This window comes from Schistocerca piceifrons, chromosome 4 (genome assembly GCF_021461385.2).
Source record: "Schistocerca piceifrons isolate TAMUIC-IGC-003096 chromosome 4, iqSchPice1.1, whole genome shotgun sequence".
In the NCBI taxonomy this organism is placed as follows: domain Eukaryota; kingdom Metazoa; phylum Arthropoda; class Insecta; order Orthoptera; family Acrididae; genus Schistocerca; species Schistocerca piceifrons.
In genome coordinates, this window is record NC_060141.1 from 497,466,299 (window position 1) to 497,480,491 (window position 14,193).

At 38.6% G+C, this 14,193-nt stretch overlaps 1 protein-coding gene across 3 annotated transcripts in view; it reads right to left on the reverse strand.

Annotated features, from left to right (window-relative positions):
• The window catches only part of LOC124796266 (F-actin-monooxygenase Mical), a 554,406-nt gene that overhangs the window by 163,911 nt on the left and 376,302 nt on the right, over positions 1–14,193 (reverse strand). For all 3 annotated transcript variants that reach the window (XM_047260379.1, XM_047260378.1, XM_047260377.1), the window contains 2 exons: positions 11,580–11,785; positions 7,457–7,698 (listed from right to left, as the gene is read on the reverse strand). In XM_047260379.1, the coding sequence (XP_047116335.1) occupies positions 7,457–7,698; positions 11,580–11,785 (448 nt within the window). The remainder of the gene's footprint in view (positions 1–7,456; positions 7,699–11,579; positions 11,786–14,193) is intronic.

Sequence of the window (14,193 nt, forward strand, 5' to 3'; positions counted from 1 at the left end):
TTCTCGTCTTCAAAAACGCTTTCCTTGCCATTGCCAGTCTACACTTTATATCCTCTCAACTTCAACCATCATCAGTTATTTTGCTCCCCAAATAGCAAAACTCCTTTACTACTTTAAGAGTCTCATTTCCTAATCTAATTCCCTCAGCATCACTCAATTCGACTTGATTAGATTATCCTCGTTTTGCTTTTGTTGATGTTCATCTTATATCCTCCTTTCAAGACACTATCCATTCCGTTCAACTGCTCTTCCAAGTCCTTTGCTGTCTGTGACAGAATTACAATGTCGTCGGCAAACCTCAAAGTTTTTATTTCTTCTCCATGGATTTTAATGCCTACTCCGAACTTTTCTTTTGTTTCCTTTACTGCTTGCTCAATATACAGATTGAATAACATCGGGGAGACGCTACAACCCTGTCTCACCCACTTCCCAACCACCATTTCCCTTTCATGCCCCTCGACTCTTATAACTGCCATCTGGTTTCTGTACAAATTGTAAATAGCCTTTCGCTCCCTGTATTTTACCCCTGACACCTTTAGAATTTGAAAGAGAGTATTCCAGTCAACATTGTCAAAAGCTTTCTCTAAGTCTACAAATGCTAGAAACGTAGATTTGCCTTTCCTTAATCTATTTTCTAAGATAAGTCCTAAGGTCAGTATTGCCTCACGTGTTCCAACATTTCTATGGAATCCAAATTGATCTTCCCCGAGGTCGGCTTCTACCAGTTTTTCCATTCGTCTGTAAAGAATTCGCGTCAGTATTTTGCAGCTGTGACTTATTAAACTGATAGTTCGGTAATTTCCACATCTGTCAACGCCTGCTTTCTTTGGGATTGGAATTATTATATTCTTCTTGAAGTCTGAGGGTATTTCACCTGTCTCATACATTTTGCTCACCAGATGCTAGAGTTTTGTCAGGACTGGCTCTCCAGAGGCTGTCAGTAGTTCTGATGGAATGTTGTCTACTCCCAGGGCCTTGTTTCGACTTAGGTTTTTCAGTGCTCTATAAACTCTTCACGCAGTATCATATCTCCCATTTCATCTTGATCTACATCCTCTTCCATTTCTACAACATTACCCTCAAGTACAACGCCCTTGTATAGATCCTCTATATACTCCTTCCACATTTCTGCTTTCCCTTCTTTGCTTAGAACTGGGCTTCCATCTGAGCTCTTGATATTCACACAAGCGGTTCTCTTTTCTCCAAAGGTCTCTTTAATTTTCCTGTAGGCAGTATCTATCTTACCCCTTGTGAGATAAGCCTCTACATCCTTACATTTATCCTCTAGCCATGCCTGCTTAGCCATTTTGCACTTCCTGTCGATCTCATTTTTGAGACGTTTGTATTCCTTTTTGCCGCCTTCATTTACTGCATTTTTATATTTTCTTCTTTCATCTATTAAATTCAATATTTCTTCTGTCACCCAAGGATTTCTACTAGCCCTCGTCTTTTTACCTACTTGATCCTCTGCTACCTTCACTATTTCGTCTCTCAAAGCTACCCATTCTTCTTCTACTGTTTTTCTTTCCCCCATTCCTGTTAATTGTTCCCTTATGCTCTCCCTGAAGCTCTGTACAACCTCTGGTTCTTTCGGTTTATCCACGTCCCATCTCCTTAAATTCCCACCTTTTTGCAGTTTCTTCAGTTTTAATCTACAGTTCATAACCAACAGATTGTGGTCAGAGTCCACATCTGCCCCTGGAAATGTCTTACAACTTAAAACCTGGTTCCTAAATCTCTGTCTCACCATTATATAATCTATCTGAAACCTGTCCGTATCTCCAGGCTTCTTCCATGTATACAACCTTCTTTTATGATTCTTGAACCAAGTGTTAGCTATGATTAAGTTGTGCTCTGTGCAAAATTCCACCAGGCGGCTTCCTCTTTCGTTTCTTACCCCTAATTCATATTCACCTACTACGTTTCCTTCTCTTCCTTTTCCTACTATCGAATTCCAGTCACCCATGACTATTAAATTTTCGTCTCCCTTCACTATCTGAATAATAATTTTTTTATCTCATCATACATTTCTTCAATTTCTTCGTCATCTGCAGAGCTAGTTGGTATATAGAGTTGAACTACTGTTGTAGGCGTGGGCTTCGTGTCTATCTTGGCCACAACAATGTGTTCGCTGTGCTGTTTGTAGTAGCTTACCCGCATTCCTATTGTTTTATTCATTATTAAACCTACTCCTGCATCACCCCTATTTGATTTTGTGTTTATAACCCTGTAGTCACCTGACCAGAAGTCTTGTTCCTCCTACCACTGAACTTCACTAATTCACACTATATCTAACTTTAACCTATCTATTCCCCTTTTTAAATTTTCTAACCTACCTGCCCGATTAAGGAATCTGACATTCCACGCTCCGACCTGTAGAACGCCAGTTTTCTTTCTCCTGATAACGACATCCTCCTGAGTAGTCCCTGGCCGAAGATCCAAATGGGGGACTATTTTACCTCCGGAATATTTTACCCAAGAGGACGCCATCATCATTTATCCATACAGTAAAGCCGCATGCCCTCAGGAAAAATACGGCCGTAGTTTCCCCTTGCTTTCAGCCACTCGCAGTACCAGCACAGCAAGGCCGTTTCGGTTAGTGTTACAAGGCCAGATCAGTCAATCATCCAGACTGTTGCCCCTGCAACTACTGAAAAGGCTGCTGCCCCTCTTCAGGAACCATATGTTTGTCTGGCCTCTCAACAGATACCCCTCTGTTGTGGTTGCACCTACGGTACGCCTATCTGTATCACTGAGGCACACAAGCCTCCCCACCAACGGCAAGGTCTATGGTTCATGGGGGGCTTGTTAACCTTTATTTCAGTTCATTTTGTGTGTCACTTGCGAGTTTCAGTCAATGTGAGTATCTACATTCCACTTACAAATTAAATATCCTTAAAAATGCTTAACAAAACTCCTTGTGAACTAAATATGTTGATTAGCAATTATAATTTTAAAATATACTAGTGTGAAAAACTTAAGGATGAAAGTAACTTTCACATGAACATGGACCATACATAGAAAGACCTGCTCTGGTATAGTAAAGACGATAATTGTAAAAAAAAAAAAAAAAAAATATATATGCAACTAGACAAACTGAAATGATACTACCATTCAAAGATAATATTTACACTGAAGTCACCACAATTCATACTGGTCCCCTGGACATTACAAAAGGTGGAATATGGCTCTTAATGAGGCGTGAGATCACCAAGGATGCCAATGCATGCTCTACAACATGCTCCCATGCTGGCCACAAGGTTTGTAAAGAGTTCTTGTGAGACAATGTCCCATTCCCCCACCAGTGCAGTCGACAGTTGCTGGATGTTCATTGGTGCATGTGGACGTGTTGTAGAACAGCTCCAGAACGGATCCCAAACATGCTCATTGGGATTTGCTCCAAGAAGTGCTCCACTGCTCTGCTCAATGTGAGTGTTAGAACCAAATATACCTCTGAAAAGATGCACATGGGGAAACAGTACAGTGCCACAGTTACATTCCCTGGCGAGTGCATTGTGTTCACAAAGATTTGGAGATCAGTACACCCATACAACATTATGCCTTCCCACACCATAACACCTGGACCACCAAAACAATCAGTGCAATGACATTGTTGGGTGCATTATGTGTTCTCATCTATTTCCATATGAAGGTATGTCCATTACTGTCTAACGTGATCATTAATTAATGGTCCAGGTCTTATGGCATGGGGAGGCATAATGTTGCATGCGTGTACTGACCTACAAATCTAAAACACAGTGCTCTTGAAGGCCAGTGTTATTGTGACACTGTACTCTTTCCCCATGTGCATCTTTTCAGGGATGCAACCAGCCTTGACTTCATTTTTGTGATTGACTATGTGTGACCACATCAAACAGCGCAGGTGGAGCAGCTCTTGGAATGAAAGGACATTTGGTGAATGGACTGGCCTGCCATTTCCCCAACTTAAATCCCATAGAGCATGTATGGGATGCACTGGGGAGATTTGTTGCAGCACATAAACATGCACCAATGACCATCCAGCAGTTGTCACCCTCACTGGTAGAGGAATGGAATGCCCTATCACAAGAACTCTTTACCAACCATGTGGAGAGCATGGAAGCATATTTCAGAGCACGCATTACCACCTGCAGTAATCACACACATGTCTAAGTAACACGTCCCATCTTTTGTAATGTCCAGGGGACCATCATGAATCACAGTGACTTCATTCTAATTACTGTGTTTGAATAAAAGTATCATTTTTTTACCTCAGTGCTTATTTATTTCTGTTACTTTCTGTACCATACTACAGCAGTACTTTCTATGTATGGGCGAAGTTTCATAGGCTTGGCACTAACACATTATGCAAAAGATATTTTTGTACTTCAGTTTTGCACACCAATATATAATGAGATTAGACCTGCTTGATACATCTTTTCAAACCTCACATAAAAATCTACAGAAAATTTTGTTTGAGTATGTCAATGTATCAATTTTAGGTGCTGACTAGTATTTGTTAACACTATGGAAAGGATACATTACTAACTCACCAAACAGAAGCGGCATAAATAACCCATTCTCTCATATAAAGGACATTTCCTCCACCAACTCACATGGATGTGAGTCCCTGTCTCTTTATCACCTTGCACCCTCCGCATCACTATCAATTCCACCTCCCTCTACAGTAACATCCCCAATGCCCATGGCCTTGTCACTATTGAACACTATGTTTCCCAACACCTGACTGACTCCCAACCTACCACCTATCTACAGGAATCCTTCATATGAACATAAATGATTTGACAGACAGGGTGGGCAGCAATCTGTGGTTGTTTCCTGATGATGCTGTGGTGTATGATAAGGTGTCAAAGTTGAGTGACTGTAGGAAGATAGAAAGACAACTTAGACAAAATTTCTAGTTGGTGCAATGAATGGCAGCTAGCTCAAAATGTGGAAAAATGTAAGGTAATGTGGATGAGCAGGAAGAACAAACCTGTAATGTTCAGATAGAGTATTACTAGTGTCCTGCTTGACACAGCTAAGTCATTTAAATATCTGGGCCTAACATTTCAAAGCAATATGAAGTGGAATGAACATGTGAGAACTGTGATAAGGAAGGCAAATGGTTGACTTCAGCATACTGAGAAAATTTTAGGAAAGAGTGGGTGACGTGTAAAGGAGACTGCAAATAGGACGCTGGTGTGACCTATTCTTGAGTACTGATCAAGTGTTTGGGATCCATACCAGGTCGGATTGAAGGAAGACATTGATGCAATTCAAAGGCAGACTGTTACTGGTAGGTTTGAAACACACGTAAGTGTTACACAGATTGTTTGAGAACTCAAATGAAGTCTCTGTAAGGAAAGTGACATTCTTTTTGAGAAACACTACTGAGAAAATTAAGAGAACTAGCATTTGAAACCAAGTGCTGCACAATTCTATTGCTGCCAACATATACTGCGCATAAGGACCATGAAGATAAGATACGAGAAATTAGGGCTCATCCACAGGCACACAGAGTCAGTTTTTCTTCGCTCTATTTGCGAGTGGGACAGGAAAGGAAATGAATAGTATTGGTACCCTCTACCATGCCCCACATGGTGGCTTGTGGATTATCTATGTAGATATAGATAACCAGCCAGAATTCCCAAACCTTCACCTGGTTCACATTCATTGATGACATCTTCATGATCAGGACCAAGATTGATGATATCCTATCCACATCCCTCCAGAACCTCAATACCTTCTCCTCCATCTGGTTCACCTTGGCTTCCTCAAAGCAACAAGCTACCCTCCTCAATGTTGATATCCACCTTAAGGATGGCTACATCAGTATCTCCATCCACATCAAACCTACCAACCACCAAAAATACCTACACTTCAATAAATTCCACCCATTCCCTACCAAGGAGCCCTTCATACAGCCACCAGTGGAAGTTGCATGTTTAGTGACACGCAGTCCTCCTCCAAATATGCCAAGGGCCTCTCCCCCCCCCCTCCCCCCCCCCCCCAACCTCTCCAGAAAAAATGTTTTATGCCTTCTCTCTCCAGCAATCTACCACCACTCACATGCCCACTGTCCTGCCACTAGAGAGTACTCCACTCATAACTCTGTACCACCCACGTCTGCAGTGACTGAATCAAATTCTCTGTCAGTGTTTTGACTAGCTGTCATCATGCTCAGAAATGAATATCCTCCCTACCCCTCCCACAGTGGTATTTCAGCACACACCAAACCTGCCCAATACCCTTGCCTGATCCTACTCCACCCCTGTTCCCAAACCCTTGCCTCATGCCTTGTATCCCTGCAACAGACCCAGATGCAAGATTTGTCCCATACATTCAGCTACTACCACATACTTTAGAACTGTCACAATCATGTCCTACCATATCGAAGGCAGTGCCACCTGTGAAAACAGCTATGTAGTCTACCAACTAAGGGGGAACTGCTGTGCCACTTTCTACTTGGGCAAGGCACTTAATAAGCTGTTTGTCTACAACAAGCTCTGGCCAAGGGACAGCTGGCCCACCCAGTTGCGGAACATGCCAACCAACATGATGTGCTTCACTTTTATGAATGCTCCACAGCCTGTGCCATCTAGATTCTTCCTTCCAATGCTAGATTTTCTGAATTGTGTAGGTAGGAACTCTCCCTACAGCATATCCTTTGCTCCTATGACCCCTGAGAGAATGACCACATTTATGTGAGTTGTGCTTGTGGGAATGTGTGTGTGTTTCCTATTGCAGAAGAAGGACTTTGTCCAAAAGCTTTAATATTTTAGCAGTTTTTTTCATTGCGCCCTGCCTGTGACTCTGTGCCTCCTCTATATGCAAGTAGCAATCTATCCTTTCCATATCATTATTCCACCCTGGAGTTCCTACTGTAAGTTAAGTATTATAAACACAAACTATTTCTGTGCATGATTACCATGCAATTATTCATTACGAAAAAAATTTATTTTTATATGTTGGATGACACATTATTGCAAGAAACACAAATAAGACTTATGGAACATAAAAGTAAATCAATAACAATCTCTCATAAGAAAGATGTTTACTCTGATATACAGTACAGTGAACTAAATCAGAATGCAACTACTGCTTATTTTCGTGTTCGATGATTATTTTAATTGTTTTTACAATACATATTAAAATAATGGAAATTTCAACTGAATAAAAAGACTACACACATTTATATCAGCAAGAAAAGGATTTGAAGCAAGTCTGCAAGAAGAGAATAATTTCATTAACTGGTAACTGCAAATATTATTTCTTAAATTAAGAAGTTGAGTTTTAAGCTATTTAGAGGATTGAATTCTCCTACCACTTTACAAGTTAAGGTTTTATATTTTTTCCCCTCACTACAAACATATAATTGTATGCATTTGTTCTGTGGAAAAGTGTACTGTTTCTTCTTAAAGCAAACTTGTCTGCATTGACAAAGATTTTAATTTTTATGTAATGATAAACATACCATCACTTTCAGATTCCTTTCCACTCATATCTCCATCAGTATCTCCATCATTCAAACTTGTGCTTTCATCTTCTCCATTGCCCTGTGCTACCTGTTTGGAAATACTGCCATTTTGGACTTCTGCAGGAGTATTTCTTGAGTATCGTCGTGTCCAGTCCTCAGCTAATTTACGTGTCTCATCAGCTGTAAATGGCTGATCAACAGCTTCCTCAAAGACCTCATTGTCTTCGTCACCAGAATCACTAGAATAATCACACTTTAATCAGTCATATAAAAACTTAACAGCATTAAAAAATCAGAAACTGGAAAAGAAAAAGCACTTATCGGAGCCAAATGTAGATTGTATCACCAAAAATAAACAACAAATTCTATCACAACTTTGTCACATGCACAAATGGGATATATTGTGCATCCAGGAAACACACAGAAAAGAATGGAAAATAAGACCAGAAATAGAGGAAATGGAATTAGCTATAAAGACCAACATCCTAAATATGGCAGTGCTGTCTTCACAAAACCTGAGATAGCTACAACATTGATCAACGAAACTACCAACAGCAACATAGAACTACTGAATGGTAAATGTGGCATCTTTACTGTAACATCAGTATACAAGCCTGCCACAGATAAGCTCTGCCAATCTTACCACCAAACTTCAATAACGAGAAAAATCCAGTTCATTTTAGCAGACTTCAATTGCCATAGAACATCGTGGAGCTTCAGAGATACAGAAGAAAATGGATATATACTAGAGCAGTGGGCAGAAATAAATAATTTACCCCTTCTTCATGACACCAGGCTACCATACTATTTCAACAATTAGATCTGGAGCCATGAATCTGTCCCCAGTAATTGTTTTGTTAACACAAACTTGAAAGATTCAGGCTTAAAAATTGTACACGTGCTTCTTCCTACAATACATTAGCTTATCAGAATTCCAAGCTGTTCTGAGAGCAACAAAAACATCATTCCACAGAAGGTTTTACCTTAAAGAAAGTGAATGGACAGCATACACTAAGAAACTGGATGCAGAAATAAAAATTTTTTCCCAGTCCCAGAAAATTACAAAGCCGTCTTAAAAGACACTTCAAATGACTTCTAGGATATACACAGCATTTAATATCAGGCTTTTCAAATGGTTCAAAGAACATCGTGGGGAAATACAAAGCACTTTCTGAACAGGACCCTTTGATGAAGAGGTTGACCATTGCAAAGAAACACTAATGGAAATGATTTGTGAGTGAAGACAACCAAAATAGGTTGAAACTCTGGAAAGAATCAACATGACCCACATCAGCAATGTGGTCTGGAACTTAACTGTGACCCTAGGATAGTCAAGCACCTCTCTACAGTAACACCCAGTCAAATTGTCCATCAACTCTTACTAAATAGAAAATCCAAGAACTGTCAGAAAATAAAAATTATCAGAATCCAGAGCCAAGATCCAAACGTGTTCAAAACATCATTCACTGTCAATGCTACATGTGTGGAACAGATTGAATATCTTGGCCCTAGTGCCAAACAAGGGATTCTGCAACTCTTTAACCACTGTCAAAAAATGCGCAAGATGTGGAGGAAATCAAAGATCATAGCACTGTTGATGCCTGGTAAAGAAGCAGGCCAAGTGAAGAATTACCGTCCAACAGTGCTACTATGCCATCCGTATAACCTATATGAATGAATGATTTTAAACTGCACAGCAAATATTACAGACTGAGAGGTCATTCCCACACAGGACGGATTCAAACCAAAAAACCCTGTGCTTGTCAAATCCTGTCCCTTACAGAACACAGAGAGATCTCCATTAGTTCAAATGACACTGTCAGCCATAGTATGCTCATGGGGAAAAAAACGCTCTACAACACATTTAAGAACCATCAGCTCACAAAATTTATTGAACCTTTATTATTATTGTATTTATATTATGAAACAGACAGATTTATATAACATTGGAGGGTGGGAAAAGCTGATGGAGTCAACAAAAGAACTGTCTCACTCGGGGAGTATTGTGGTCTCTCTTTTACCTAACCTACACACAAATGCTCAACCAATAACAGACCATGGTGCCCATTATGCCAATGATGTTGCTATATGCCCACAAGAAAAGAGCTTTGTGAAAGTAGAAATGAAACTGGAAAACTCATTTAATATCATGTCCGAGCATCCAAACTCCTCAAAGTCAAAAGTTAGCACTTTCTACTGTCACCCAAAATGGGCACAGAGAAAGAAGAACATCACCTGGAAAGGCATCAACCTGGAACACAGACACAAACAAACATACCTGGGTGGCTCGCTGGACATATCATGGACATATCACCGACATACAAGTATCATTGCCAGAAGACCTGGCAAAAAGATGCTGCAAGGATCATCATCTTGAGGAAACTAATTAATAGTAAATGGGGAGCCAGACCAACCGTGTTAAGAACAACTGTCCAAGTGCTTTGTTTTCCTATGGCAGAATATGTATGCCCTGTTTGGGCCAGATAGCTTGTACAAGCTAAAAAAGTATATACAAACCTAATGGACATATGCAGGCTAGAAACAGGATGCATGAAACCCACACCAATTGGGAAGTAATATAAAGTGACTGGTTTCTCGGATCCTGAATTAAGAAGAATTGCCCATGAGCATACAGAAATATTTAAACAAACGTTTGATGAGTGCCACCTCCTACATGGTGCTTCATGCGGACCTAGCAGACTTAAATCCTGCAGGAGACTGCTCAGTACCAAACTAAATGAGCCTTCAAAGCACTACCCCGTCTCACAAGAGATGCCCAGAGGCAATACATCAAACTGGAAGATTTGGAGAAGATTGAATTACATCAGAACAGGTGTAGTGCCAGTCAAAACAAATTTAATTATGTGGGAGAAATTTTCCAGACCTAAAAATATTAATAAATATACTGAAAGTACATACAGCATGAGAAAGTAGGAAATGCTAAGGTATGTAAATAGGTACATGATCAACAATACAATTATGAAATTCTTAAAGATGAGCTATAAGAATTTTTAAGATTATTTCATTGCAAGTTATAAACTTGAAAGTCAGTCTCAAACCAAATCTACACATATGTGGGGTTGAGGAAGAGGAGGGACATAGAATGGAACTGATACGTGAGGACGATGAAAAAGAAACAAAGCACATCATTAAACTTTACATGAAAAAAGAAGAAGAAATGAAATGAAAGGAAAGGAAATGAAAATAAAGAAAGGGAAGAAATGCTCCTGGGTCAAAGTGCACATCATCCACTGTTTTTCAAAAATTTAAATCTGTAACAACATAAATTCATTCTTTGAAACAGAAAGTAATGTACATGGACATGACAAATTTCAATTGCGGGCAGCAACTACTCCACCATTATTTCAATTATGTCATTCAAAATTTTTCCATTACTAATACAAACAGCATAAATCAGTCTGTAGCTAGATGACTACCTGCATCGCTGATATCTAACAGCACATGAAACGGTTGTTCTGTAACATTAATGATGCCAGATTTAAATGTGTGTCAGTCACAAATTATTTTCCAGTAGATGACGATGACGGTGTAATCTGACAGACTATCATAGCAGTCTTCTTACTGGATCCAAAGATAATCTGTAAGCAACTTCAGTCAATTTTTGTCAACTGCTCCATTAACTACAAAATTTAAGAAATAAATATGTATTTATCTCTGAATGAAGTTCAGTGCTGCCTGCTCTGATCATCTCTATCCTTGTACCATATGCCTCGGTGTTTGTACATAAATGATTTTTCTTTCCATCCCCCCCCCCCCCCCTCCCGTCACCTCTCTGTTTTTCCATACTTAATATTTCCATTTGCAACTTGCTATTAATCTCATGTTTCTTCTTCATCTCTGATCTATCAATTTCGAAATGCTCTTTATCGTTATTACTCTGAACTGTACATCTTAATCACTAAATCAACAGTCATTTGTGCTTATGCACAGCTTTGGGTACCCTCATTCCCACCTCCCTCTCTTTCTTGTTAGTACATGCTGGAAATACAATGAAGAGCTTACGGCTATTAGCAAAAAATTCTCTCTTTCCCTGTCTAGCTCAAGCTAACAGTAATTATAAATAGGACACTGAATTAAGTTTCAACAAGATCAGTAGTACCTTAAATCAGAAACAGAATCACTAGAGCCTTCTGCAGCTGATGTTCCAAAATTACGATCAGTCCATTCATCTTCATCCATTTCCCCTGGCAATTCTTCAACATCAGAAGTCACAAGATTTTCAAATTCTATTCGTTCAGGGGTTGTCCTTTGATCGACTGCATCAATACTGTGCAGTTTACTCTTCTCTGGTGTTGCTTCTGGTGCCTAAGGGAAAAAGGTTTGTGTTGTGAAGCAAAACCACGGTGAAGGCATAGAGTGAAAAATTCATGATTTATTCAGAAACACAAATCACTCAGTCACTCACTCCTCCTTTGCAGGTATGATGAGCAATGAACAGAGCACCCAGAGCTGGGATGAAAGTTGTTTGCTTTTTAATTACACTATTATTTCATAGTTTTGGAAAACACTGCACATTTTATTATCCCACTCTTTGAATGTTCACTTCTTTCTGGTATGCTCTACTCATTACATCAAAATCCTCTAAGGTCATTGGGGCTTAGGTACTGATTAACCATATTTATAATGTAAGTATGCTGCAGAATATTATTAACGCAACACAGGTCAGTGAATGACACAGTGTTCATATTCTATTACAAAGGGAGGCCTTCCAGTTTATTTCCCTTGTAACTAACATTACTACTTCAGCTTGCTTGTTTTAAAGAGAAAGAAAATTTTTGACCAATTATTACCTACTACATCACACATAGTTAGCTTGTTAGTTACTCTTCAAGGCACTTCATGATAACGTGGAATTTGTCAGTTTCACAAAAAAATCTACTTTTACAAGAATTAAACATTTTGGGTACATGCCATTAATTTACACTTAATGCATAAAAAAATGCAGGAATATTTCAGCTTAATAGCAGACATGAAAAAGTTTTTTTTTCTCTCTCCTCCAGTTGGCACATTATTCAGTTTCAGGAAAATGATCATTTATAAAGCAGAAACAATTCTCACAATGAAACAATATCAATTTACCTTTGAAAAAAATTATGCTTCAAATGCTGCATATTAATTAAGAAAGTGAGAAGATACTGCATGTTATCATAATCCATTCATTTTTACCTGGACAGTTTAATTTATTAATGAATTCAATTTGTGACAGAAATAATGTATTGCAAAACCTGGTGCCAAAAGCCTTTAGTATTAATAAACAGACAACTAAAATGATTGTGAGAGGATAAGAAATAATTTTTGTAAATATTTATGTAATTACTACTGCACACACAAGGAGCAAGACATCTTAGAATACTATTGGCAATGGCCACATTTAACAGCAATCGACAAGATAATAGCTGCTAGTGGTTTACCACAAAATGGAAAATGTCAATGTGAAAATTGTATGCACAGATTGTTTATTACCGATCCTGCACCCACTATACCTGAAATTTTCAATTTTTCTTGGTAACTTCAGTATGTATGAAATATTTATGGTCCCTTAATTCTATACAATGACATTATCTTTCTGGCAGACTGATTATTCTAACTTTATTTCTACTACACTTCATAAAGACTTAATTTCAATGACAGTAGTATCAGTTCCTGAAGTCAATGAACTTTTGTATATCGTTATTAAATGTAACTGCTTCAGAAAATTATTGTCAGCTCCATACTTATTCTGTTAACTCAGCATAACTTTTCCAGGATACTGGTTTTACAGTCCAACACAACATTGTCAACAAACATTTAATGACCCTGCACCTGTGCTAGTTCGATCCACTCGGTTTCATTAACTGCTTTGTCACAGTCAGATCACAATTTCATAAATTAACATTTTTTTTACCTTTTCTTCTCCCACAATTATACAATTTATTAAAGGAAATGAGAAATGGAATATAATTTCTAGAATTATAAAAATGAGAGAGTTTGCAGTGTTTATCTGAAGTAAGACACAAAACTTTTCAACTAATGAACTAAATGTATGAGAAAAGCAACAAAGTTGCAGATGAATCTTCCAGAAGATGCCATAACTAGTGTTAAAGAATGTAAGTACAGAAACATTTACTGAAACAAATTATAGTGTAAGGGAAGTTTTTGTTGGAGAAAATACCACTTAGTCACCCTTTTCCTTTTTAATCCCTACTTATTCCTATTTAAACCTCTAGTTGTTTTAGTTTCTTTCGTGTCTTTCATCTCTTTTGCCAGGTGAGAGAATCTTTGGTTTTGAAAGCTAGCAGTTTTGGAGTTTGTGTGTCTGTTGCTGCTGCTGCTGTCTGAAATTTCACTTTGTCAGTAATCTTCCTGGTAGGTAATTTACAGTGACGTTCATATTGTATGTAACATCACACGAAATCAACATAGTGAACTGCACTCAAATTCACTGAAATTTCAATCTGAAGAAATTGTCTTCAAAATGCATTATAGCAAATAAAGTATTGAAGAGTGATTTGATGCAGTTCTATTGGAATGCTGTACACCGACACAGGCTTACCTACCACATAATCCAGGAGTGGATAACTAACTAAACACACCAATTTATACACAAAACTGCAAAATCCAATTACAGTTGGAGAGTTAAAGCATTGTACAATAAAGGCTTTCATGGGTAGATGTCTCATCTCCTGGTAAATTTTCTCAGTTGTGTGGTCGAGCTCCATGAAAGTTCTTTGGTC